This window comes from Heloderma suspectum, chromosome 6 (assembly GCF_057233095.1).
Source record: "Heloderma suspectum isolate Gila_16-S chromosome 6, 16-S_ref, whole genome shotgun sequence".
Classification (NCBI taxonomy): Eukaryota; Metazoa; Chordata; class Lepidosauria; order Squamata; family Helodermatidae; genus Heloderma; species Heloderma suspectum.
In genome coordinates, this window is record NC_139463.1 from 17,379,280 (window position 1) to 17,404,893 (window position 25,614).

Below are 25,614 nucleotides of genomic sequence, written 5' to 3' on the forward strand. Positions count from 1 at the left end.
AACGTAAATAAGTAAAATATGACTGCATTAAAGTGAAGACAAAGACATGAAAGAATTAGAGTCACAATGAATTCTAGGTAATTGATATCAAAAACTATTGACAAGGTGGTCTGGATAAAATCTAAAGAGAGCATTTATTATTTATTTGTAACATTTATAGCTTGCCTTTCCTCCAGGAAGCCCAACATGCTGTACATTACCTTCCTGCTGTCCATTTAAACTCACAACAACTCCATGAGGTCAGTTAGGCTTACAGTCAGTGACTGGCTCAAAGACATCTAGTGAGCTTCATGGCTGAGTAGAGACTAGAACCCAGGTCTCCCAAGTCCAGTCCAATATACTGTAACCAATACACCACACTGGCTCTTAGAATGCTGAGTTAAAGCCTATCGCTCAAGGTCTATTTGAGGGATGAAGACTTGTAAAATGTTTGGGGTCAACATTTATCTGAAGAGTATTAAGACTGTAAAACTTGATTATTTTATTACTCAAGTTCAAACATGTATTTAAAGTTTTTGCTTATCAGTTAATGGTTGATCATTAATGGGCAATAAATACTGTATACAGGTATAAACACTATAAACCTGACATATAGATATTTAAGTAAAGTTTCTACACATGTTTAAGTGGTAAATATTGAGTTAGGAGTTGTTTTCATAAAGATATAATTCAGAATTAATCTCATCTAGCCTGAAAGATATATGTTTTAATCACACAGAAATTTTTGGAGGTCTTAAGACTGTGAGCCCAAAGTTATGAGACAGTAGATATTAACAACAAAATAATATTGTAGGAAGTATATAAATATGCTCTGATGTTGTGGGCATAACAGTTTCTTTACATTCTAGAAGCTTACCAACCCTGTGTACCTGTCAGCTGAACAGCCCATTCAGAGCTAGGTGAGGAAGCTGGTACTTAGATGAAAGCTCTCCTTTTAGCCTATTAAGATTAGAACATCTGATAATATGAAATGTTTAGGAAATATGTCTTTTAAACTATAAAGATCTTAAGAGTTTTGTGTATTTTTATTACTATTAATTTAACACACACACACACACACACACACATATATATTTCTGATGTCATGCTCAGTTGAATGTTTATATTTTTAAAATAAAAAATGAAAAATGGATCCAAAAATTTCCCCCTACTAATTCTTGTTAGCGCATAACCAAAACTGAACCAAACCACGAAGAATTTCTGGTGTACCCTTTGTTTGAAGTATATTAATCAGCTATAGATAGTTAACTGGCAGCTAAAAGATTCCTAAATACTGGGAATATAGATTGATAATACTCAAAGTAAGATGTATGACACCATCATGAAGCACTCCTGCTTTCAATGGAACATCTCCCCTGCCCCCCGATGAGAACTCTAAGAAAGAGTAACTTTGTCCATGTCCAGCATACCTGAGCACTGGTGACATCAGGAGCAAGAAACTGGGAGTCTTTAAGAAGCTCACAGATCTCAGCACGAGTTCCCTCTCCATTAGGAAGACGAGCTGCAGCATCCCGAACTGAGACAGCAAAAACAGACCAAAGCAGAGTCATGATTCCAGATGAAACGAAAATTGAAACAGTAGCTCTTGAACCTTTCACCTTCCATTCACCTTGTGGCTTCCTTGCTTGACACCAGCCCTTCCCTCCTCCTGGAAAAAATCCTCTGGGCAGATGTCTCACTATCATATAAATAAGGAGCCAGATTTCAAGAATAAACCTGGATTCCCGTTTGTCTGCCTTATGTCATTGTTCTTATTTTATCTTGGGTGACAGCATCATTCTCTATAGGAACATGATGTACGGGTTTGTATTGTTTCATGCACACACAAGTTGTTCAAGCACCTCTCCCTCAAATAGAGTGAAGTGTCCCTGCCTATTTTAGGGTGCAGTTTAACAGCCATCTTTTCTTGTTTTCATGCCTTCCAGGGCCATATGATCTTAACAGGTTGTGTCACTTTCTTGTATCTTCTTTGTGCATTTGCTGTTACTCATTAACCAGTTTGCTGTTACTGGTTAATTCTGGCTGCAAAAATTCTCTATGGACTGTGCTTCTTACATCAAACAGCCAGGCCTGGTCCCTGGCATCTCCAACTGCAAAAAGGATATGATAGCAGGTAATGGGAAGGCTTGTGCTTGAGGCGCTGGAGAGCCACTGTCAGAGCAGACAATACTGGGTTACATGGACGAATAGTCTGACTACGTAAGGCAGGTTCATAGGTCCAGTTCTTCCGTAAATTTCCACTGCAGTCTTCTTCTTTAACCTATAAAGTTGCCCTATGCTGTCAGACCGCTGGTCCATCTTGCCCACTATCGTCAGTAGTAGCCACAAAGGTCTCAGGTGGAAGTCTTCCCAAACTTACTATTCAAGCTCCTTTAATTCAAGATGCCTAGAACTGAACCTGGAACCTTTCAATATCTGTTCCTAAGTGGATTACATTACTGCACCTCCATCAACTCATGGAACATGATGGAGAGCCAGTGTGGTGTAGTGGCAAAAGTGTTGGACTAGGAGCTGGGAGATCCGGGTTCTAGTCCCCACTCGGCCATGGAAGCTCACTGGGTGACTGTGGGCCAGTCACACACTCTCAGCCCAACCCACCTCACAGGGTTGTTGTTGTGAGGATAAAACGGAGAGGAGGAGGAGAATGTAAGCTGCCTTGGGTTCCTTGCAAGAGGCAAAAAGGCGGGATATAAGTGCAATCAATCAATTAAAAAAAACATGCTGCAGAGACCTGTTAGGATAAGACTTTGGGGGAAAAATGTTTTGAAATATTTTCCTCTAGCTTACACATATACACACACACACACACAGACACACACACACACACAATTACAGTCAGTCTACTGTGTCTCCTAATTAATTTGGATTGATGTTGATTATTGTGTGTCTCAAGTGTATCCCGTGTTTGATCATTGTGTTATGTTTGATGTGATCTTTACACAGGAAAGGATGCTCATCCTTTTGTTAAAAATGTAAAATTCAATAAAAATATTTTTAAAGTGGATTACAGTACAGTTTTAAACCATTAATAATTACAACTCTACCTTGCTGCATTAATAGTGATTTCATCTCATCTCTTATATTTTATCACCATGAAACTAAATGGACTGGAATATGTATTGAATCTCTCTTGTGCACGCTCTCTCTCTCTCTCACACACACACACTCACTCAAACACACAGAGCAAGAATGCCAACTTACCAAGAGACAAGATGGTGACATACGCAGGCCTATCTGATCGCAACAAAGAATGTTCTCGGGCTTTGTTTAGAGAGGTTTCCTTATCAAACACGCCCTTCACAGGGCCCACCACCGACTCAAAGCCATGCATGCGGAATGTGAATGCTTTGTGGGGTTGGCTGTATCGATAACGCTCCTGCATGAGTGGGGGGAAAAGGAGGGTACCCAGATGAGTGAGAGTTTTACAAGAGGAGAATGGAGCAAATTTCCAGATGAAGAGCAAACATCTACATCCTAACTTTGGTTTGAGTTAATAACAATGCTCAGGAGAAGTTCAAGACCAGGAAGGGCGACTGCTTATATTTCAACAATGTGTAATGAGATACATGTAGACAGGAGCCTCTCTTTGAAGTGCTAATCTCTAATCCACTGGCTAGGTTTGGAGGACCCATAGGTTTGTGATAACCAAGATTAATATTGGTCAGATGAATACTGAACCACAGGTAAAGAGTGTGTATGTGGGAGGCGGGAATTCATGTGTGAGAAGGAAGGAAGTGCATGATCTGACAGCCTACTCCTGATCACTTAGCCCTAATTAAGGGCCAGAATAATATTATGATTTATGTGACCAAAATGGAGAATGCTGCTATAGCTAATTTATACATCTAACAATTTAAGTTGAGTTGCTGACACAGGCAGTGCATACAACGCAGCTGATGGGCAATTCATATTTGACACTTTAACGCTAAAAATCAAAACACTGTATTCGAGAACACGGAAAACAATGCGTGTTTTATGTATACATGTCTCCACACTCTTCAGCTGGCTAATTTTTAAGTACACCCTTGTCAAAACATTCTTATCATCTGATATTGATAAAGCATCAACTGAAGCAGAATGCACGCCATCTTCACCTGTTCCTGGAAAACACGTTTCTCTTCCACAGTGCTAGGCCGGACTACGTAGTCAGTCCTTCTGAAACAAACAACAACAGTGTGAGGCCTGAGTGATACGATGCAAGTACAGCTACAGAAGACCTCAGAGTCAGCTCCCTGAGCTTCCTTAAACTATGTTCACACAAGTAGGGAGGTGGAGCTACATTGGTTTGTCACACATTTCATTGTTGAGCCTCCAAATTGCTGACCAAGTTCCAGAAACAGGGACAGTCTAGAAACCTGCGTATAACACAAGTTCTCCTTGTGAATTTTTGCATTACTTCTAGAAAAATATCAGTTTACTTTTCCTAGCACTACTTTTGCCATCTTTGAAACAAAAGGCCAAGCAAGGAGCACAGTATTTTATTTTACTGGATTTATTTTGTTTGCCTTTTGGTTTATTTTCCTTCAGAGATCAGGGTAGGATAAAACTAACTATAAAAGAAGGTTATTACTCATTGGCAATAAGCAAAAACAGAGTATTATTGAAAAATCCTGAACCAATAAGAGAGACCACTCTTGCCACCAAATGTTGAAATTTTCTGAGTGAAAAACAGCAGATTTTTAATGAAGAGCAGCTACCCTGTTCAGCCACTGAGATTTGGAAGTAAAGGGCAATCCGATATTGAAATTACAGTGAGAAGGTACAGTGGCAGTGTAATTTGACCGATACACTCCTGGGAATCTGGCCAGGTTCTTTCTGCCTGTGGTATAATCATTGCTAGTCAAGTCCTCACAGTCAGAAATAAACTAACACGGATGACACAGAAAGGGCAGAATCCAGCTCATTCTCTTGCAGCTGTGTTGGCTCAGTACAACTAATGAGAACCAAAACAGGCTTGTGCCAGTCAAGTACAATGACTCTAATATATACAAGGCAACTCTAGGAAAGTAAGATAGGAACCATTGTGATGAAGTTTCTTGGAGCTCATAGTACTTTAGGCACCTTTGACATATGGTCATGTGGTACCTACTTTTCTTTGTGTTCAAAAACTAGAGAGAACATTTATAAATTAATGACTAGATGTTATACAACTCTAATTTTAATAAAATTACTGTTCATATAGCCAGGTATATTGGAAGCATAAAAAAAGAAAAGGGCACCTTGGGAAGAATGCAATGGGGTACTTACGCCTCGGCTGATTCTCTTGTGCCCTGTTGATTATGTTGCGCGAGTGGTGGTCCAACTGTTTCCACTGCGCAAATGGGACCCACCAGTAGTGCAACAGTGATTTAGTGCTTTCCAAGGGAAGTCTTGCAACAGGTGGAAACTCTCGTTGCTCAATTGGGTGAGATTGGCAGACCTCCTAGCTCCGCTGACCTGCCCTGTTCCAGAAATGAACGTTTTTGCTCATTTCTGGGTGCCCCAGAAGCACTGAATCTTCCTTCTGGAAGTGGTGGGTTCTGCTTACAGACAGGAATTGGCAGGGCATAAGCACCTCATTGGATTCCACCCTTAGTTTCATATGTGGTCATGTGAACTAGCAAAGTTTTGGAAAACTCTTAATATATCGCATGCCTTTGCTACATCCCCTTTGGACTACTGTAACGTGTTCTACGTGGGGCTGTCTTTGAAAACTCTTAGGAAACTTGAGCTGGTACAGAATGCTGCGGCCAGACTGTTCACCACGGCTGGTTACAGGGAGCGCATGACTCCCTTGTAACAACAGCTTCACTGGTTTACAATCAATTCACTGTAACCTGGTTATGACCTATAAAGTGCTGGTTATGGCCTATAAAGCGCTATATGGTTTGGGACCAGACGGTCTGAAAGACCACCGTCTCCCATACAAGTGTGTTTTCTGTACCGCTGTCCTCAGAGGTGAGTTTGGTAGTGATGTAAGAGATGGCCTTCTCAGTGGCTGCTCCCAGGCTGTGGAACTCCCTGCTGAGGGAGTCTAGGTTGGCTCCCTCTTTGCTGGCTTCCTGCCAGCAGACAAAGATGTGTAAATGGGTCTGTTGGTTGTGTTTTATTCTGTAATTGTTGTGTTTTACTTGTGCTTTTAATGCATTTGTGTTATTACTGTTTTAAACTAGACTTTTATCAGTGGTTGCAAGCCATCTTGAGTACCATTTTCTTGGTAGAAAGGTGGGATACAAATTAAATAAGTAAATAAATAAAATATATTGAAAAGGTAACAAATATATAGATTCCTTTTAGCGCCTCTGATTTCTTATTCTTATTGACTTTACAAAAAATGTACTTCTGGCATACCAAGAGTTCATATCATATATAATAGTTGCAGCACCGATATCCTATGCAAAATACTGAAAGTATCAACACACAAATTGTTTGAACGGGGAAATAAGTTGTATGAATATTTCATAATATTAAAGCTAAGCAATTATATACATATAAAAGAAAGGCGGTAGCCATAATAATTTTGTTCAGAATTGGATAACATTTATTGATTTTTGGAAAAAGAAACCACATTCTTCAAAACAATAATTCATGCTTCTGATTTATGCTAAATGTTGTATTTTCATTTTAGAGAATTTGTTCATTTTGTTTTAACTGGTATGAAATAAACTTTATTAAATTTAAGAAACAGAAGGGGGGAACCCCAAAGTGCTTATAACTAATACTTGTGTCACTGAATTATTTTCCAAAGCAACATTTGCACCAGTTTTACTAACAAATGAATACTGTGTTCTCCGAGTGTAGGAAAGGGCACATAGTGCTGTTATTGAAGATGGGCCCCAAAGCTTAGGATGTGTACCTCACAGGTTCCAGTCTCTGAGCAGATTTCTGAATCAAATATATACTTACACTCGGGGAACAGGTGTAGTGGCATCTGAGCTGTCTTCGTTGTCCTACCAATGAGAAAGAAATATTAATGTAAACGTAGTGGACAGGTCAACTGGGATTGTGCCATATTCAGAGAAGTATTGCACCTCACCTTGAAGTAGGCTTGGTCTTTTGTCTCCAGCCAGAGCTGGAAGAGTTCTGCCAGCTCCTTCTCATGGTCTTGGGGTGAGCCTAGGATGAGAAACAGTGAGGAGAAAAGACAAGGCATATTGTCACCTACAACTGATGTCTACGCTGGGGATGTCAGAGAAATCCTCAATGGATTCAAATGAGTTTGGATTTCTATGAATCTGATCTGCGGATTCTGCAGCAAACCGGCTTTCTCCAGGTCATGCGGATTTCGTGGACTGGCATTTTACTTTTGAGGGACAATTTGTGCAAATACACATTTCCAAAAAGGAACAAAATTCTTTTACATTCCTAAAGAAACCTGATTTAGTCAATGGATTTAGTCGTTCCAGACAATGGAACAAAAGACACTAGACAATTTGCGAAACACAGATGGAACAGATTTAACAAAACTGATACATACCTAGTAGTATAAAATTTTATGTGGGATAATCCATGGCCATTATGAAAAAAAGAAGTGAACCAAAAGTCTCCCAATTCCCAAACAGAATCAAGCATATCTAAACCCTCTGCCATGACCCAGAGTGAAAAAATGGCAAAAGCAATATTTGCCTCATAGCAGAAGACTGGAGTTCTAACTTTGTCCCTTAGAACAACATAATGAAAGATGCATGCCTCAAGATAAATATTTTATATATATTTATATACATAAAAGATACATGATATTTTTATTCCAGCAGGAAAGACTTTTACATATATAGGAATATACAGCTATAAAACGGACAGGGGACATGTTCAGCCAGTCCTCCAAGCTGTAATATCTTTAAATCAAAAGTTAAATGCCTCCAGAGAATAGCTGAGAGGAGTTATTAACAGGATAAGAAAGGGGAGCCAAATTACTTTACCTATCAGTTTCCACTGCTGAGTTTTTTCTTTGAATTCAACAAATGGAGAAAAACTGGAAGAAGCATCTGCAATTAAATAAACATTTTATATGCCTAAATATTATAGGAATAACTCAAAAATTCAGGCTATAGGATTATATTAACATTCAATAGTCAACTACTGTAAATCTTATATCTACAGTATGAGGTTGGATCCAAAGAAGCATGAACAGAATGTGCTCACTCATTAATGCTGTTCTGCAAACTGTTTGCAAGAACTGTGGGTTTCCCACAGGGCAGCTGGTTAGCCACTGCGTGAACAGAATGCTGGACTAGATGGAACCTGGTCTGATCCAGCATGGCTCTTCTTATGCTCACTAGCAGAAGACTTTGCAGAACAATGTATCTCAACCTTTGTCACAGTATGATGAGAAATTGAGTAACTAACAGTGCAATCTTATGCACGTTCAGACAGAAAAAGTCCTACAACTCCCAGCATTCCTTTCTTGTGCAATGATAACCTGAAAACAGTGTTTTCATGAGCAGAAGTAGTCACCCAAGCCATTGTCTCTATGGGGCTACATTGCCATGAAAGCATAAAAAACACAGCCAACAAGCTGTTATATCAATCTTTACCTTCTTGGTTAAAGGTTCCAAACCACATTTTTCAAGAAAATAAACAGATATTATATGAGGGGTGTCTTAGTTGAATGAATTCAGGAAAGAATAGTCTACATACCAACAACATATCTATTATGCAAAATGTTACCAAGTGGCCTGCATCATTAAAAATAGAGTAACAGCAAGCAAAGGGTAGTTGTAAGCAACTTGTGACCCAATGTGGCAATACTTGTTCGTAAGCCACATCAGATAGCCAAATGTCTTAAATTCTTGTCCAATGTCAAGAAAGCAAATGAAAACTCTGAAGTTAATAATTTTGTTTTGGCTGCTCACTATGAAAATGGGACTTACCTCTGCTATCACCTGTGAGATACTGCAAAGCAGGTAAAACAAGTTCTGACCAGTTGGGGGCAAAAGAGAACCAGCTGTTTAATGTGCTGGCAGGGGAAGACTGCCAATCCATAAGCTTATCCTCAAGCTGAACAAAAGAAGACAACAACACTTTTAAGTCATATCACTTGTGCAAGCTGCGGATGGCCTGACAATACAATGGAAGGCTCAGAGACACTTTCCTGAGAATCCACAAATGGCTTGGCATCTGCCTATCAAGCTATGATTGCCTCTCAAGTAACTATACACCTTTTTCCTTCCCATGGTCCTATTTTTATTTATAGGAGCAACTTGCAGGAGCACTCACATGGGTGGCTATGATTACGATAGAAATTCGAGTCACCTTGGAAATCACAAATGAGAAGGATATACATATTTTAATGAACAGTATATAGCACCTTCAAATCAACACATAGATAAAATCAGAGAGACAGGCAGGGACTATTTAATAATGGGTGAAACCCACAATTTTGGAAGCTGCTCTTGGTGGGGAAAAAGAGACAGGATAATCAGCACAAAATGAAAAACAGTAGTTTTCTCTAACAAATAAGCAGACCCGGAACTCTAACCTTATAGAACCCTAGCATGATTAATCCCAACAACTTCTAACTCTAGAAAGATGTCCTAGAGAGATGCAAAAAAGTAAAACTTACCACTGAGAGACTAGCAGGCCCTTCTAGAAGCAGAATCTCTAGGAGGAGGGAAAAGAAGCTGGAGGAAATTTCATTTACTCCAAGACATGGCTTGATGTCTTCAAGGGGCCTTTGACAGAAGATGGATTTATTGTAACCTAATTAGAGAATTCAGGTTCCATAGACAACAGTGATGAGCAAACTTAGATAGCACATCTATCTATCACTTTGTACTCAAAGCACTTTCAGATGCACTATTTCAGTGATCTAACAAACATTTAAGACATATCCCCCCAGTTGCAGATTTGGGAAGAGTGGGTGCTGAGGCTGCGATTACTTAATGAATTCGTGAGGGAGGCAAGTTATGAATCTATTTATCACTCACTAACCCTCTGTACTGCCCTTACACTCTTAGCCATCAGTGCTTAACCATCTTTTCATTGATATCATGTGGGTATTCAGCTTTTTTTTTTTTCCCCCTTCATGGTTCACTGCCTTGTTGTGGCGAAGGGGCTTGCGTAACTCATGTAGCCATAAGCTATGTCGTGCAGGGCCACCCAAGACGGACAGGTCATGGCGGAGAGTTCTGACAAAATGTGGTCCACTGGAGAAGGAAATGGCAACCCACTCCAGTATTCTTGCCAAGAAAACCCCATGGAACGTATCACAAGGCTAAAAGAGATGACGCCGGAAGATGAGCCCCTCAGGTCGGAAGGTGTCCAATATACTACTGGGGAAGAGCAGAGGGTATTTCCAAGTAGCGCCAGAAAGAGTGAAGCGGCTGGGCCAAAGCCGAAAGGACACTCAGCTGTGGATGTGTCTGGTGGTGAAAAGAAAATCCGATGCTGTGAAGAACAATATTGTTTAGGAACCTGGAATGTCAGATCAATGAATCAAGGTAAGCTGGAGGTGGTCAAACATGAGATGGCAAGATTGAACATCAACATTTTGGGAATCAGCGAACTAAAATGGACAGGCATGGGCGAATTTACTTCAGGTGACCATCATATCTACTACTGTGGGCAAGAATCCCTTAGAAGAAATGGAGTAGCACTCATACTCAACAAAAGGGTGGGAAAAGCAGTACTGGGGTACAATCTTAAAAACGATAGAATGATCTCAGTACGAATCCAAGGCAAACCATTCAACGTCACAGTAATTCAAGTCCATGCCCCAACCACTGAGGCCGAAGAAACTGAGATTGATCGGTTCTATGAAGACCTACAACACCTTCTAGAACTAACACCAAAAAAAGATGTCCTCTTCATCATAGGGGATTGGAATGCTAAAGTAGGAAGTCGAGAAATCACCGGGATAACAGGCAAGCATGGCCTTGGGGTACAAAATGAAGCAGGACAAAGGCTAATAGTTTTGCCAAGAGAACACGCTGATCATAGCAAACACTCTTTTCCAACAGCACAAGAGGCGACTACACATGGACATCACCAGATGGTCAATATCAAAACCAGATTGATTATGTCCTTTGCAGCCAAAGATGCTCTATACAGTCAGTAAAAACAAGACCTGGAGCTGACTGTGGCTCAGATCATGAGCTTCTTGTTGCAAAATTTCGGCTTAAATTGAAGAACGTAGGGAAAACCACTAAACCATTCAGGTATGACCTCAATCATATCCCTTATGAATATACAGTGGAGGTGAGGCATAGGTTTAAGGGATTAGAGCTGATAGACAGAGTGCTTGAGGAACTATGGACGGAGGTTCATAACATTGTTCAGGAGGCAGCAACGAAATCCATCCCAAAGAAAAAGAAATGCAAGAAAGCCAAGTGGCTGTCTGATGAGGCTTTACAAGTAGCTAAGGAAAGAAGGGAAGCAAAAAGCAAGGGAGAAAGGGGAAGATATATCCAACGGAATGCAGAGTTCCAGAGAATAGCAATGAGAGACAAGAAGGCCTTCTTAAATGAACAATGCGAAGAAATCGAGGAAAACAACAGAATGGGAAAGACTAGAAATCTCTTCAAGAAAATCAGAGATCTCAAGGGAACGTTTTCTGCAAAGACGGGCATGATAAAGGACAAAGGCAGGGACCTAACAGAAGCAGATGAGATTAAGAAGAGGTGGAAAGAATACACAGAAGAACTATACAGGAAAGATCTGAATGTCCCCGATAGCCATGATAGTGCGGTCACTGAATTTGAGCCAGACATCCTAGAGAGTGAAGTCAAGTGGGCCTTAGGAAGCATTACTAACAACAAAGCTAACGCAGATGACAGTATTCCAGCGGAGCTATTTAAAATCCTAGAAGATGATGCTGTTAAAGTGCTGCACTCAATATGCCAACAAATTTGGAACACTCAGCAGTGGCCACAAGACTGGAAAAGGTCAGTTTACATTCCAATTCCAAAGAAGGGCAATGCCAAAGAGTGTTCAAACTACTGCACAATTGCGCTCATTTCACATGCCAGAAAGGTGATGCTCAAAATCCTGCAAGCTAGGCTTCAGCAGTATGCGAACCGAGAACTACCGGACGTACAAGCTGGGTTTCGAAGAGGAACTAGAGATCAAATCGCTAACTTTCGCTGGATCATGGAGAAAGCAAGAGAATTCCAGAAAAACATCTATTTCTGCTTCACTGACTACGCTAAAGCCTTTGATAGTGTGGATCACAACAAACTGTGGCAAATTCTGAAAGAGATGGGGGTACCAGACCACCTTACCTGTCTCCTGAGAAACCTGTACGAGGGTCAAGAAGCAACAGTAAGAACCAGACATGGATCAACCGACTGATCCCAAATTGGGAAAGGAGTACGACAAGGCTGCATATTGTCGCCCTGCTTATTTAACTTATATGCAGAGTACATCATGAGAAACGCCGGGTTGGATGAATCACGGGTCGGAATTAAGATTGCCGGGAGAATTATCAACAACCTCAGATATGCAGATGATACCACCCTAATGGCAGAAAGCAAAGAGGTTCTAAAGAGCCTCTTGTTGAGGGTGAAAGAGGAGAGTGCAAAAGCTGGTTTGAAACTCAACATTAAAAAAACGAAGATCATGGCATCTGGCCCCATCACTTCCTGGCATATGGAAGGGGAAGAAATGGAAGCAGTGTCAGATTTTATTTTCTTGGGCTCCAAGATCACCGCAGACGGTGACTGTAGCCATGAAATTAAAAGACACTTGCTCCTTGGGAGGAAAGCTATGGCAAGCCTAGACAGCATAGTAAGAAGAAGACATCACCTTGCCGACAAAGGTCCGTCTAATCAAAGCTATGGTTTTCCCAGTAGTAATGTATGGCTGTGAGAGCTGGACTATAAGGAAGGCTGAGCGCTGAAGAATTGATGCTTTCGAACTGTGGTGCTGGAGAAGACTCTTACGAGTCCCCTGGACTGCAAGGAGGTCAAACCAGTCCATACTAAAGGAAATCAACCCTGAGTGCTCATTGGAAGGACAGATACTGAAGCTGAAGCTCAAATATTTTGGCCACCTAATGCGAAGAGAAAACTCACTGGAAAAGACTCTGATGCCGGGAAAGATTGAAGGCAAAAGGAGAAGGGGACGGCAGAGTATGAGATGGCTAGATAGCATCACTGATGCAATGAATATGGACTTGAGCACACTCCGGGAGAGAATGCAGGACAGAAAGGCCTGGCGTGCTATGGTACATGGGGTCACGAAGAGTCGGACACGACTGAACAACAACAAATTCAGCTTTTTAACGAGAGGAATTTGGAAGGTTTCTTAGCTTGGAGTCAATGTATATGTATATTTTCAAATCACACTCTCTCCTTCTGTTTTACTTCATGAGTCAACGTGAGTTGCAAGTTCGTGTAACAGAAAGCTAGTGGTTCAAAAACATTTGTTTCAGATCAGGAGAGATCAGTGGAGCTTCCTTCTGCAAGCTCCACTGACCTGCCCCATTCTGGAAACAAGTGTTTCTCCTTGTTTTGGCTTGTTTTTAGTTCCCCGTTGCACTAGCAGTGGGTCCCACTGGTGCATGGGCAGGCCCTTTGAGCCCCATCCACAGTGCCATTTTCCTGGGAAGCAACTTACTCTTCTTTAACAGATGGGAGAGAGGGAGGGTCCCAGATGGGAGGGATGGGGGATGGATCCTGAGATACTGGAGGCATTCCTTCAGGGTTCCCAAGGGACTCAGAGAAGTCTTCTGCTTCCAACTTAATAACTTTTATCTTCTTTTTCTTTTTGTCTTCCTTTTCCTTCACCTTCTTTTTGAGGACAGCAAGGTCAAACAATGCTTTTGTTTAAAAAAAAGAGAGATGAAGAGTTTCTAAGTAACACATTACATCTTAGCAGAACACCAAATATTAGTTACAAAAGAGATTAAGTTATACCAGGCTTTTGCTGGAGAACAGGGAAGTGTAGGTGTCACCACTACTTCTGTTATGTTAAGAGTAACAAAACATTTGAATGCAAGCAAACCGTCTAGACACACAGCATGAAAGTAAATACACTGGAATCATTCATGTAACTCAATCCTGCCTATGCATGTTTACTTGGAAGCCAATTACATTAAATTCAGTGGGGCTTACTCCCAAGTAAACATGCATAGGATTGCCACCTTAATCGCATATAGTGGGTGCAAACCAGCAAGCCCACTCGCGGAATTGCACAAGTGTAATTGGGCTTTTTGTAACTGTTACAATATCTGCATAACAAGCAATGCGCTATTTCAAAAGGAACTGGTGAAGGAGCTCAGGGAGCTGCTTGGCCACATTACAGGACATACTGCAAGGGTGGGGCACGTGCAGCCACCATTTTGAATATGCAACCCCCGCTCATGGGTTGTTGCGTCATGCGAACCCAGCAAGCTTGGGTTCACATGACACAACAACCCATGAGCGGGGGTTATGCGAGGGTTAAACAACCCTCACATAACCCATGGTCTGTTTAACCTCGCATAACCCACGCTCACTGGGTTCACAAGACATGACAACTCCCAAGCGGGAGTTGCATATGCAATCTGGTACCCCTGGGCACCACGGCTCATTGTGGTTAAGTAACCCACAACAAGCCGCAGCGTGTTGTCTGAACCCATTCAATGTGTTTTGGAACAGGAACATTTGTTATCAGTGCCAGCCCAAGACATTTTGCTGTCTGAAGTAGAGCTCAAATGGTGTTCCTTCTGCTTGCCAGGGCCAATGCTTTAATAAGTATTTCTGCACCATTCAGACACCAAATCCTGCCGCCATCTATCCCCGCACCCACTCCTGGTGCTACCTGAAGCAGTTTGATTCACCCTGCGGCATGGCAGGGCTGGCCCATTTAATCACATCAGGTAACTCTAATGGTCTAAGGACAAACACTTTTAGTACTTCTAGTAGTTGCTCCCAAGGCTTTAAGTTGAAAGGTGTAGCAGGCTGGTATAATAAAACCACAAGGTCAAATATATTCAAGTCAAGCCACTGTTCTTTTCAATTAGTACATACATAGCATTTTAATTTCCAGGTCCTTTTTCAAGAGATTTTTTTTTCATATAGCAATAAGCCAGGCAGAGCTCACGTTGGAATAAATTCTCACAAAGAGCCAAATGCATTTTGTTTGAGAAACAGGTGTTAGAAACACTATGAAAGCACAATGCAAGAGAGGGCCTTCTCAGTGGCTGCTCCCAGGCTGTGAAACTCCCTGCCCAAGGAGGCTAGGTTAGTTCCCTCTCTGCAGGCTTTCCAGCAGCAGGGAGACATTTTTATTCAAGCAAGCCTTTGGCATGTAAGCTGGTCTGTTGGACTGGGTGCTGTTTTATTCTTTTATCGTGGTTTTTAATTGTGTTTTTAATGTATTTGTTTTATGATTATTTTAACCAAGTTTTTATTTTAACATTTTGGTATTTATTAGTGATAGCCACCTTTAGCACCGTTTTCTTCATGGATAGGCGAGGTATAAATGAAATAAATAAATAATAAACTATTTCCAAGTATCACTGTTTGAGACTGTAAACATTGATACATATTCTATTGCTCATGGTTTCCACTACTTGTTAGTGGCAAAGCTTGAAAAATACAGCCATGAATGATCCCCTGTCAACAACTCCAACTAAAGGAAACAGTAAAGGCACAGTTATAGCAGTGATGCATCTGATTCACTGACCGGCCAAAGATCCCTTCCTGCCAGCATTCACACGTGTCATGACGTCATTCAGGGTCAAGTCCCCTGTCATTAAATCAGGATGGTTCTATACAGGAGAAAGAGGCAATCAATAAGGAGAACAGCACACAAAAAGCAAGATCATAACTGAAAACAGAAGACAGTCTTGTGAGACTGAACTGCCATACTTTTTTCTGTGGTTTGCTGATAAAAATGCTGCTTATATTATTAGATGCAGGAAGGAAAAAAATCAATGGAAGGCACAATCCTATTGGGATAGGCAGCCACCTCCGAACTCAGAGGCAACCACCTGTCCAAAGCAGGGCAGGAGAAGCATAGAGGGGATCGTCCCCTCCGCACTTCAGCCGCCCTGCATTCGTGGCTAGACAGCTGATTTCAGCTGCCTAGCCACAGAAAGGCAGAGTGGGGGGATGGGAGGTGGATGCCGGCCGACACATAGGAAGCATCGGAATGGCACTTCTGCCCTCCCCACCCTGGCACACCCCCAAGAATGCCCTGTTTTGGCCGCTCCATGCTCCTCTTCCGAGCGTGGAGGGTGGGGCCGTCCTATGCTGCCTACAAGGCAGCATGGGAGGGGGTGGAGATCAGTTCCTGGGAACTGACCTATCCTATGGCTGTCTAGCCGCTGACTAGCAGCCATAGGATTGCGCCTTAAAACTACAGTCCAAACAAAATCAAACATTCAGAAGCCAGCAACCCCTAGAATTAGCTTCTCTGGGACTATAATCCTAAATTTATTACTAGTGATTACATCCCATTGAATTCTTTGGGAATTATTTGTGAGTAAATATGCTTAGAATTGTGCTACATATCATTAAACTTTCAGCCCTACTTTCTATAAAGTAGCATGAACCGCACCCACACACCCCCAGCCAAATTAATGAGTGCCATGTACACAATCTGTGTAGCCCTCAAATTGTTTCAAGTATCTCAGGCCTTGACTTGGATGCAGTTTGGATTCCCTTTCCACTACAAACTCTATCGTCCACCTGAACACTCCAAATATAACCTACAAATTGAAACCATCTAGGAGGAGTCTGAAGTGCGAAATCAACTTACATATTTCACTGAGACTGTACAGGAAAGACTATCAAGTTCTCTCAAGCTGCCTGGGCTCTTGAGACTGAACTTCTTCAAGCCCCTTCCAACCCTACTATTCTATGATTCTATGATTCCTGCATTGAGCAGGGGGTTGGACTCGATGGCCTTGTAGGCCCCTTCCAACCCTACTATTCTGCGATTCTATGATCCGCTCCTCATAGCTAATTTAGCCTGCAATCCTATGCACGCTTACCTGGGAGTAAGTCCCATTGAAGACAGTGGGACTTACTTCTGAGTAAACATGCATATGGTTGGACTGCTAGTGAAGAAGGAAGCCCTGTTTCACCAGTCCCTATATTGAAGAGCAGTGGTCCTGCCATGGATAGCTTACAGGCTGGCGCTTGCGTTTTTCATGGTGCTTCTTCAGCATCATCTTCAGGCCGTTCTCACCAAAATCCAGTTTATCTGGAGGGAAACAAGTCAAATGCTATTAAAGGTTTGCTGTGAATCTATTTACGCAACACAGCAAGCTTCAACAATCTTCAAGTGTTCAGAATCAACTTTGTTTGACAGACTGGTCTAGTCAGTCACATAGCCTAGGAAATAGGAAGTATTCTACTCTATGTTCTCCAGAGACACATTTAGACATATTTATTTAGGTACTTATATCCTGCTTTTCTAAGCAAAAAGCCTTCACAAACCAGCTTACAATATTAGACTAATATAAATACCACTTCAAGTATTTTATTTATTTTATAAAATAAAATAAAGCCGGGTTCACTTGGTGGCAGATGTACAATGCACTATTAAGTAGAAATAAGATGAACTTGACATTTCTATGAAAATAGGTCAAAGTGCATTTTGCATTACACACTCTAAATCAAAAAAGTAAAGCACAGTGCAAAAACTCACAACAAAAGTTTCAGGATAGGTCATATAAGATACCATTTGATCTTACCTGCTGTTTTCATGTCTTGGGTTGATAATGTGGGGATCACTCTGAGAGGAACAGCAGGACTTGGGCAATGGGCTGGAGAATTTGGAATCCAGCAGCTCAGATCTGAAATACAGAATAGTAAAGCTTCTACAGAGATAAACAAATCTGAAGAGATTATTTCCCTAGATAGCAGACATACACCCAAGTTATTCGATAATTTTATTTTTCTAATCAGCAGAGCTGGAAAACTGTGGGTCTAATTAAAAGGCCATAAAGAAAGGCAGATCTGTTATACCAAGTCTATTTTCTAAGTGAAGCTCTAACACTTCAAGCAAGACATGATATTTTAGTAAATTAATCTGAACAGTGGGAATAATATGTATGTTTATTAGGAAGCATAACTTCAGCTGAAGGAAGGTAGTCCACATTTTCAGAAAGACAGACTAGAAATAAGGTCTTCATAGTTCCCAGCAGAATGGAATTTAAGGCGACAACATCAGAGGGGAACAAAAATGAGGACTACATTAACGGAAAAACCTACGTGTACAAAACAGACCAAAAACATTACGCACGAACTATTTAAACCCATACACTTGGAAGTAAGGGCACCAGTCCTATAGATGTCAAATGGTACTTACAACCTAATCTTAAAAACATGCTGCTAAAAGCTAAGGTTATGCTACAGCATTGTACGGTATAAAAACGAACACCTGACATTGGAGCATTATTTGGACATACGACCGTGGTACGAAATAGCTCCAGATATGCTGGCTCTCAACACATGGACTGTGCACTACGGATTTAGGTGACCTTACCCTGAAACCTTGGCTCAAGGATTTCTTTTGTTCCAGAAGGTACAGCCTTAAAAGCTGTCAGGAATGTTGTTAAGGTTTTGGAACTAACACAGAAGCAACAAAATATACTGGCTTCCTCCTTGATTAAAGAAGGTTGTTCCCTACAATCAGGGAAAACATGCAAATGCCTGCCTGATTGCTTACGCTACCACCATGCAGCCACAAAGGTCCCTTTGAATTGGCCAATCTAAAGCCCTGGCAGGAAAAATGGTCCAACCCTGAAGTGTCCCCACCTCCCAGACAGGTAAGACAGCTCTATCACTACCTGAGTATTCTTATCTTTGTTCAAATCATGAGTATCCTTATTGAAAAACTTTTGTTTTGAACATTGTGCTAGACTACTCTTCATAGGCAGCTAGACGCAAAATTAATCAAGAGGTAGGGAAGCTCCCTGAACTGTCTATTTGGCTTTCAGAACAAACTATTTTTCTGTTTGTTTTTAACCCATCCTTGGTCCAGCCTCTGAGCCATTGAGAACCCTATAACTGCCTTGAACCATATAACTGCTTTGGAATTCGGGCAGTTGATGTTCATTCTTTCTGCTAGGGCATCACTCACATTGGTGTGTCTCAGCTCTGAGAATAACCTAAGGTCCAAGTGACTTTAATTGTGATTCTTGATCCTTGAATATCATGATTTGTTCCTAGCATGATTCTCTGCTGTACTCTGGTGCCTACCCCACATTTCCAAAGCCAGTGTCCCCTGCTTCCCTGTCTTATTTTCCCTAGATAGATCCATTTGCCTTGTATACTGAGAGAAAGCTTCACCCTGTACAAAGCACCCCACTGAGCCCAGAGCATAACACAACATGCCAGCTCCAAGCATTTCGGTGCCTTGAAGGGGAATGCGACCTATGTGTGAATTGTCAGTTATGAGTAAAAAGATGAAATTCCCAGTACTCTATACAGGGACCATAGAGCACTGGGACGCAGCTATCAAGAAGTTGAGCTGAACTTGCAATTTCTGAATCTGATTAGAAAATCTAAGGGGAAGCCCCAGTGCAAAGCTCTCCCTCTAAATCTAATTCCAGTCTGGGTTTCAATCTGGTTCTGAGACAGAATCAGCCTCGGTCACCCTGATGGATGACCTTTATCGAGAGAGGGACAGGAGGAGTGCAACGCTGTTAATTCTTCTCGAACTCTCATCAGTTTTTGATACCATCGACCATGGTATTCTCCTGGATCGACTTCGTGGGCTGGGTATCAGAGGAACTGTGTTACAGTGGTTCCGGTCCTACCTATGGGGCCGATTTCAGAGAGTAATATATGGTGACTATTCCTCGGCCCTTTGGCAACTGAGCTACAGGGTGCCGCAGGGTACCATCTTGCCCCCAATGTTGTTTAACATCTATATGAAGCTGTTGGGAGTGGTCATTAGGGGATTTGGAGCTAAATGCCATCAGTATGCATCAGACATGCAGCTCTGTCTCTCTATGACATCTGAATCAGGAGGCTGTGCAAGTCCTGGATTGGTTCCTAGACTCAGTAACGGGCTGGCTGAATGAGGGCCAATAAATTGAAGCTGAATCCTGGCAAGACAGAAGCCCTGTGGGTGAGTGATTCCCAGGTCTGGGAGATAGGCTCATTGCCTGTTCTGGATGGGGTTGCACTCCCTCTGAAAGATCAGGTTCGTAGTCTGGGAGGTACTCCTAGATCCATCATTGTCGCTGGAGGCCCAAGTAGCCACAGCGGCTCAGAACGCCTTTTACCAGCTTCAGCTGGTTTGCCAGCTATGGCCTCTCTGAGACAGGGATAGCTTGGGCCACAGTGGTACAGGCATTAGTAACCTCAAGACTGGATTACTGTAATGTGCTCTATGTGGGGCTGCCCTTGAGGCTGGTCCAGAAGCTGAAGCTAGTGCAGAATGCAGCAGCTCAGCTGTTGTGAGGAGCTGCCCCCTTTCAGCATGTAACTCCTTTGCTGAGGGAACTGCACTGGCTACCTATTCGCTATTGGTCCAGGTTTAAGGTATTAGTACTAGTGTACAAAGCCCTAAACAATTTGGGACCAGGATACCTGAGGGATCGCCTTCTTCTTTACCAACCTGCCCAGTCGCTGAGGTCATCAGAGGGCACGTTCCTGATGGTTCCACATGGACCCATGGCCTGGCTGGAGTCCACCAGGAAAAGAGCCTTGAGTGTGGTGGCCCCCTTCCTGTGGAACTTCCTGCCTTTGGAGGTCAGACAGGTGCTAACGTTGTGTTGCCTTTGGTGCCTCCTGAAAACATTGCTATTTTGAAAGGCCTTCTTTGAGTGACCAGCTGTGGTTTATGGAGTTCAGACTCGTTTTCTTTTAAAATGTTTTAGTTGTTTTAATATGGTGTTTTATTGTTTTATCTTGTTGTTCACCGCTCCAAAATCTTTGATGTGGTTGTTGTTGTCGTCGTCGTTGTTGTTCAGTCGTTAAGTCGTGTCCGACTCTTCGTGACCCCATGGACCACAGCACGCCAGGCCCTCCTGTCCTCCGCTCTCTCCCCGAGTGTGCTCAGGTTCATATTCATTGCATCGGTGATGCTATCTAGCCATCTCATCCTCTGCCGTCCCCTTCTCCTTTTGCCTTCAATCTTTCCTAGCATCAGGATCTTTTCCAGGGAGTTTTCTCTTCGCATTAGGAGGCCAAAATATTTGAGCTTCAGCTTCAGTATCTGTCCTTCCAATGAGCACTCAGGGTTGCTTTCCTTTAGGATTGACTGATTTGACCTCCTTGCAGTCCAGGGGACTCGTAAGAGTCTTCTCCAGCACCACAGTTCAAAAGCATTGATTCTTCGGCGCTCAGCCTTCCTTATAGTCCAGCTCTCACAGCCATACGTTGCTACTGGGAAAACCATAGCTTTGATTATACAAACCTTTGTCGGCAAGGTGATGTCTCTGCTTCTTACTATGCGATCTAGGTTTGCCATAGCTTTCCTCCCAAGGAGCAAGCGTCTTTTAATTTCATGGCTACAGTCACCATCTGCGGTGATCTTGGAGCCCAAGAAAATAAAATCTGTCACTGCTTCCATTTCTTCCCCTTCTATATGCCAGGAAGTGATGGGGCCAGATGCCATCATCTTCGTTTTTTTAATGTTGAGTTTCAAACCAGCTTTTGCACTCTCCACTTTCACCCTCAACAAGAGGATCTTTAGATTTTCTTCGCTTTCTTCCATTAGGGTGGTATCGTCTGCATATCTGAGGTTGCTGATAATTCTCCCGGCAATCTTAATTCCGACCCGTGATTCATCTAACCCGGCGTTTCTTATGATGTACTCTGCATATAAGTTAAATAAGCAGGGCGACAATATGCAGCCTTGTCGTACTCCTTTCCCAATTTGGAACCAATCGGTTGTTCCATGTCTGGTTCTTACTGTTGCTTCTTGGCCCTCGTACAGGTTTCTCAGGAGACAGGTAAGGTGGTCTGGTACTCCCATCTCTTTCAGAATTTGCCACAGTTTGTTGTGATCCACACAATCAAAGGCTTTAGCGTAGTCAATGAAGCAGAAATAGACATTTTCTTGCTTTCTCCATGATCCAGCGAATGTTGGCGATTTGATCTCTAGTTCCTCTGCCTCTTTGAAACCCAGCTTGTACTTCCGGTAGTTCTTGGTTCACATACTGCTGAAGCCTAGCTTGTAGGATTTGGAGCATCACCTTGCTGGCATGTGAAATGAGCGCAATTGTGCGGTAGTTTGAAAACTCTTTGGCATTGCCCTTCTTTGGAATTAGAATGTAAACTGACCTTTTCCAGTCTTGTGGCCACTGTTGAGTGTTCCAAATTTGTTGGCATATTGAATGCAGCACTTTAACAGCACCATCTTTTAGGATTTTAAATAGCTTAGCTGGAAGACTGTCATCTCCACTAGCTTTGTTGTTAGTAATGCTTCCTAAGGCCCACTTGACTTCATTCTCTAGGATGTCTGGCTCAAATTCAGTGACTGCACTATCATGGCTATCGGGGACATTCAGATCTTTCCTGTATAGTTCTTCTGTGTATTCTTTCCACCTCTTCTTAATCTCATCTGCTTCTGTTAGGTCCCTGCCTTTGTCCTTTATCATGCCCGTCTTTGCAGAAAACGTTCCCTTGAGATCTCCGATTTTCTTGAAGAGATCTCTAGTCTTTCCCAGTCTGTTGTTTTCCTCGATTTCTTTGCATTGTTCATTTAAGAAGGCCTTCTTGTCTCTCCTTGCTATTCTCTGGAACTCTGCATTCAGTTGGATATATCTTCCCCTTTCTCCCTTGCTTTTTGCTTCCCTTCTTTCCTTAGCTACTTGTAAATCCTCCTCAGACAGCCACTTGGCTTTCTTGCATTTCTTTTTCTTTGGGATAGATTTCGTTGCTGCCTCCTGAACAATGTTATGGACCTCCGTCCATAGTTCCTCGGGCACTCTATCAGGTCTAATCCCTTAAACCTATTCCTCACCTCCACTGTATATTCATAAGGGATATGATTGAGGTCATACCTGAATGGTTTAGTGGTTTTCCCTACGTTCTTCAATTTAAGCTGAAATTTTGCAATAAGAAGCTCATGATCTGAGCCACAGTCAGCTCCAGGTCTTGTTTTTACTGACTGTATAGAGCTTCTCCATCTTTGGCTGCAAAGGACATAATCAATCTGATTTCGATACTGACCATCTGGTGATGTCTATGTGTAGAGTCGCCTCTTGTGCTGTTGGAAAAGCGTGTTTGCTATGATCAGCGTGTTCTCTTGGCAAAACTCTATTAGCCTTTGTCCTACTTCATTTTGTACACCGAGACCATGCTTGCCTGTTATCCCGGTGATTTCTTGACTTCCTGTTTTAGCATTCCAATCCCCTATGATGAAGAGGACATCTTTTTTTGGTGTTAGTCCTAGAAGGTGTTGTAGGTCTTCATAGAACCGATCAACCTCTGCTTCTTTGGCATCAGTGGTTGGGGCATGGACTTGAATTACTGTGATGTTGAATGATTTGCCTTGGATTCGTACTGAGATCATTCTATCTTTTTTAAGATTGTACCCCAGTACTGCTTTTCCCACCCTTTTATTGACTATGAGTGCTACTCCATTTCTTCTAAGGGATTCTTGCCCACAGTAGTAGATATAATGGTCACCTGAATTAAATTCGCCCATGCTTGTCCATTTTAGTTCGCTGATTCCCAAGATGTCCATGTTCAATCTTGCCATCTCATGTTTGACCATCTCCAGCTTTCCTTTATTCATTGACCTTAACTTCCAGGTTCCTAAACAATATTGTTCTTTACAGCATCAGATTTTCTTTTCACCACCAGGCACATCCACAGCTGAGTGTCCTTTCAGCTTTGGCCCAGCTGCTTCACTGGCGCTACTTGGAAATTCCCTCTGTTCTTCCCCAGTAGTATATTGGACACCTTCCAACCTGAGGGGCTCATCTTCCAGCGTCATATCTTTTAGCCTTGTGATACGTTCCATGGGGTTTACTTAGCAAGAATACTGGAGTGGGTTGCCATTTCCTTCTCCAGTGGACCACATTTTGTCAGAACTCTCCGCCATGACCTGTCCATCTTGGGTGGCCCTGCACAGCATAGCTTATGGCTTCACTGAGTTACGCAAGCCCCTTCGCCACAACAAGGCAGTGATCCATGAAGGGGCTTTGATGTGGAGCGGTATACAAATATTGTAAATAAATGAATTAATCTATTTTTAACCAAAATGTGGTGGCTTCAGGGCCGTAATAACAGCGTAGACGTCATTTGGCCTCCTCATCTTTGTGCACCCAAGCACCTTTCTTTTGGATGTCTGATCAACGAGGTCAAGCCAGTGAAAGGCTACTGGCCAATTTTGGAATCTGAATCTAAAGCTAAGAACCCCAAGGGTAGGCAGTGCCCACAGCATTTTTCTAATTTTTGGCAACCAAGGAGGGAGTGAATTTGGGTCCCCTCCTCTGAAATCAAGTAATTATAGTTACTCCTACTCTATTTCTTGTCCTTTTCTCCTAAATCTATCTATTTCCACCCCCTGAACCCACCACTTTTACCAGCACCCAAACTTCCTTTGTTGCATAGCCTTATAATCCCTTGTGCCACCATTGCCACACTGCCAACTTTCCCTCATGATTTGGCAAATGCCAATTTTCCCCATCTTCATCTTTTCTATATCTTTTCTAGTAAAACTGATTAGAACTGGTATGCTGGCCCACATGCTAGGGGGTGGGTATACTAATCAAGCCATGTTCCTCGTCTGCAATGAATAAACACGCATATGTTTTTGAGAGCAAAAGTCTTAAAAAATGAAGTCTATGTTTTGGGACTTTGTACAAGTACTTCAGCAAATCTCCCCAGTTTAGAAGTAGCATTCTCCATTTTAGTAAGAGCATAGCGCATAACTCTGCTGTGTGCAACTGCACCTCTTGTTAAAGGTCCCCTTAGACCCGCATTGGTCATTGCACATGTATACACCAACATTATGTATCATTGCAAACAAGGGCATGCAGCAACAACTGGAGCACCACATACATTAAGTGCTGGTGTATATCATCATCCATTTCAATTTTTTGTCAGAGTAGGTTTTTTCCTGACATAGCATTAGCAAGGACCTCCTAGTCCATTCTCCACTTGGAGATTTTTTTTTATTCCAAGAATTCATGCTATTACCTTCTTCATCAGAGGATAAGGTAGTGTCTCCGCATTCCTCTTTCACCTCCCTGAGGATTTTCAGGTATCGCCGATGAGTTTGTCTGTCCCGTTCTTCAGCAGCACAAGCTGCTGTCGAGTATTTTCTTTTCAGGGCCAGATCTGGACCACCTTTCCTTGCAAGCTCTAACAGATGCTGAAACAGAGATGAACATAGGAGAGGGTGCTGAATTCTATTTAAGCACCTGTGACTTACAACTTTATCTCATAACTTTTAAACAGAAGCCCATCATATAAGCCATCCTGAGAACACACTTGAAGGCCAATAGGGCAAATTATGCATTTTCTTAGTGATATATAGGAATGAAGAAGTGCCAGTTTTCAGGAACTAGAACCAAAGCTTCAGGAGCCAATGCAACTTTATTTAGACACCAGACTCATGTAGGGGATCAACAAGTGTCAGTGCAAACATGAGGGCTGGTATCTAAAAGGCTACCATTTGTATGTAGCAGAGCTGTAACATTCGCAGCAAACTTTTTAAAAACAACAACACTGAATAGCAGACTACCTTGCCATATCACAAACTGCTTTTGGAAGTCTCCTCGGTTTCCATTATGGT

General features: G+C 42.2%; 1 protein-coding gene across 5 annotated transcripts in view; it reads right to left on the reverse strand.

Annotated features, from left to right (window-relative positions):
- NFRKB (nuclear factor related to kappaB binding protein) overlaps positions 1 to 25,614 on the reverse strand; it is a 53,314-nt gene that overhangs the window by 13,016 nt on the left and 14,684 nt on the right. For 4 of the 5 annotated variants that reach the window (XM_084803678.1, XM_084803675.1, XM_084803677.1 and 1 more), the window contains 13 exons: positions 25,017 to 25,191; positions 17,603 to 17,704; positions 17,036 to 17,109; positions 15,586 to 15,670; positions 13,534 to 13,735; positions 9,542 to 9,650; positions 8,850 to 8,976; positions 7,899 to 7,964; positions 7,016 to 7,095; positions 6,886 to 6,929; positions 4,095 to 4,155; positions 3,202 to 3,376; positions 1,410 to 1,516 (listed from right to left, as the gene is read on the reverse strand). In XM_084803678.1, the coding sequence (XP_084659804.1) occupies positions 1,410 to 1,516; positions 3,202 to 3,376; positions 4,095 to 4,155; positions 6,886 to 6,929; positions 7,016 to 7,095; positions 7,899 to 7,964; positions 8,850 to 8,976; positions 9,542 to 9,650; positions 13,534 to 13,735; positions 15,586 to 15,670; positions 17,036 to 17,109; positions 17,603 to 17,704; positions 25,017 to 25,191 (1,407 nt within the window). The remainder of the gene's footprint in view (positions 1 to 1,409; positions 1,517 to 3,201; positions 3,377 to 4,094; positions 4,156 to 6,885; positions 6,930 to 7,015; positions 7,096 to 7,898; positions 7,965 to 8,849; positions 8,977 to 9,541; positions 9,651 to 13,533; positions 13,736 to 15,585; positions 15,671 to 17,035; positions 17,110 to 17,602; positions 17,705 to 25,016; positions 25,192 to 25,614) is intronic. The other variant, XM_084803679.1, reaches the window with a different exon arrangement.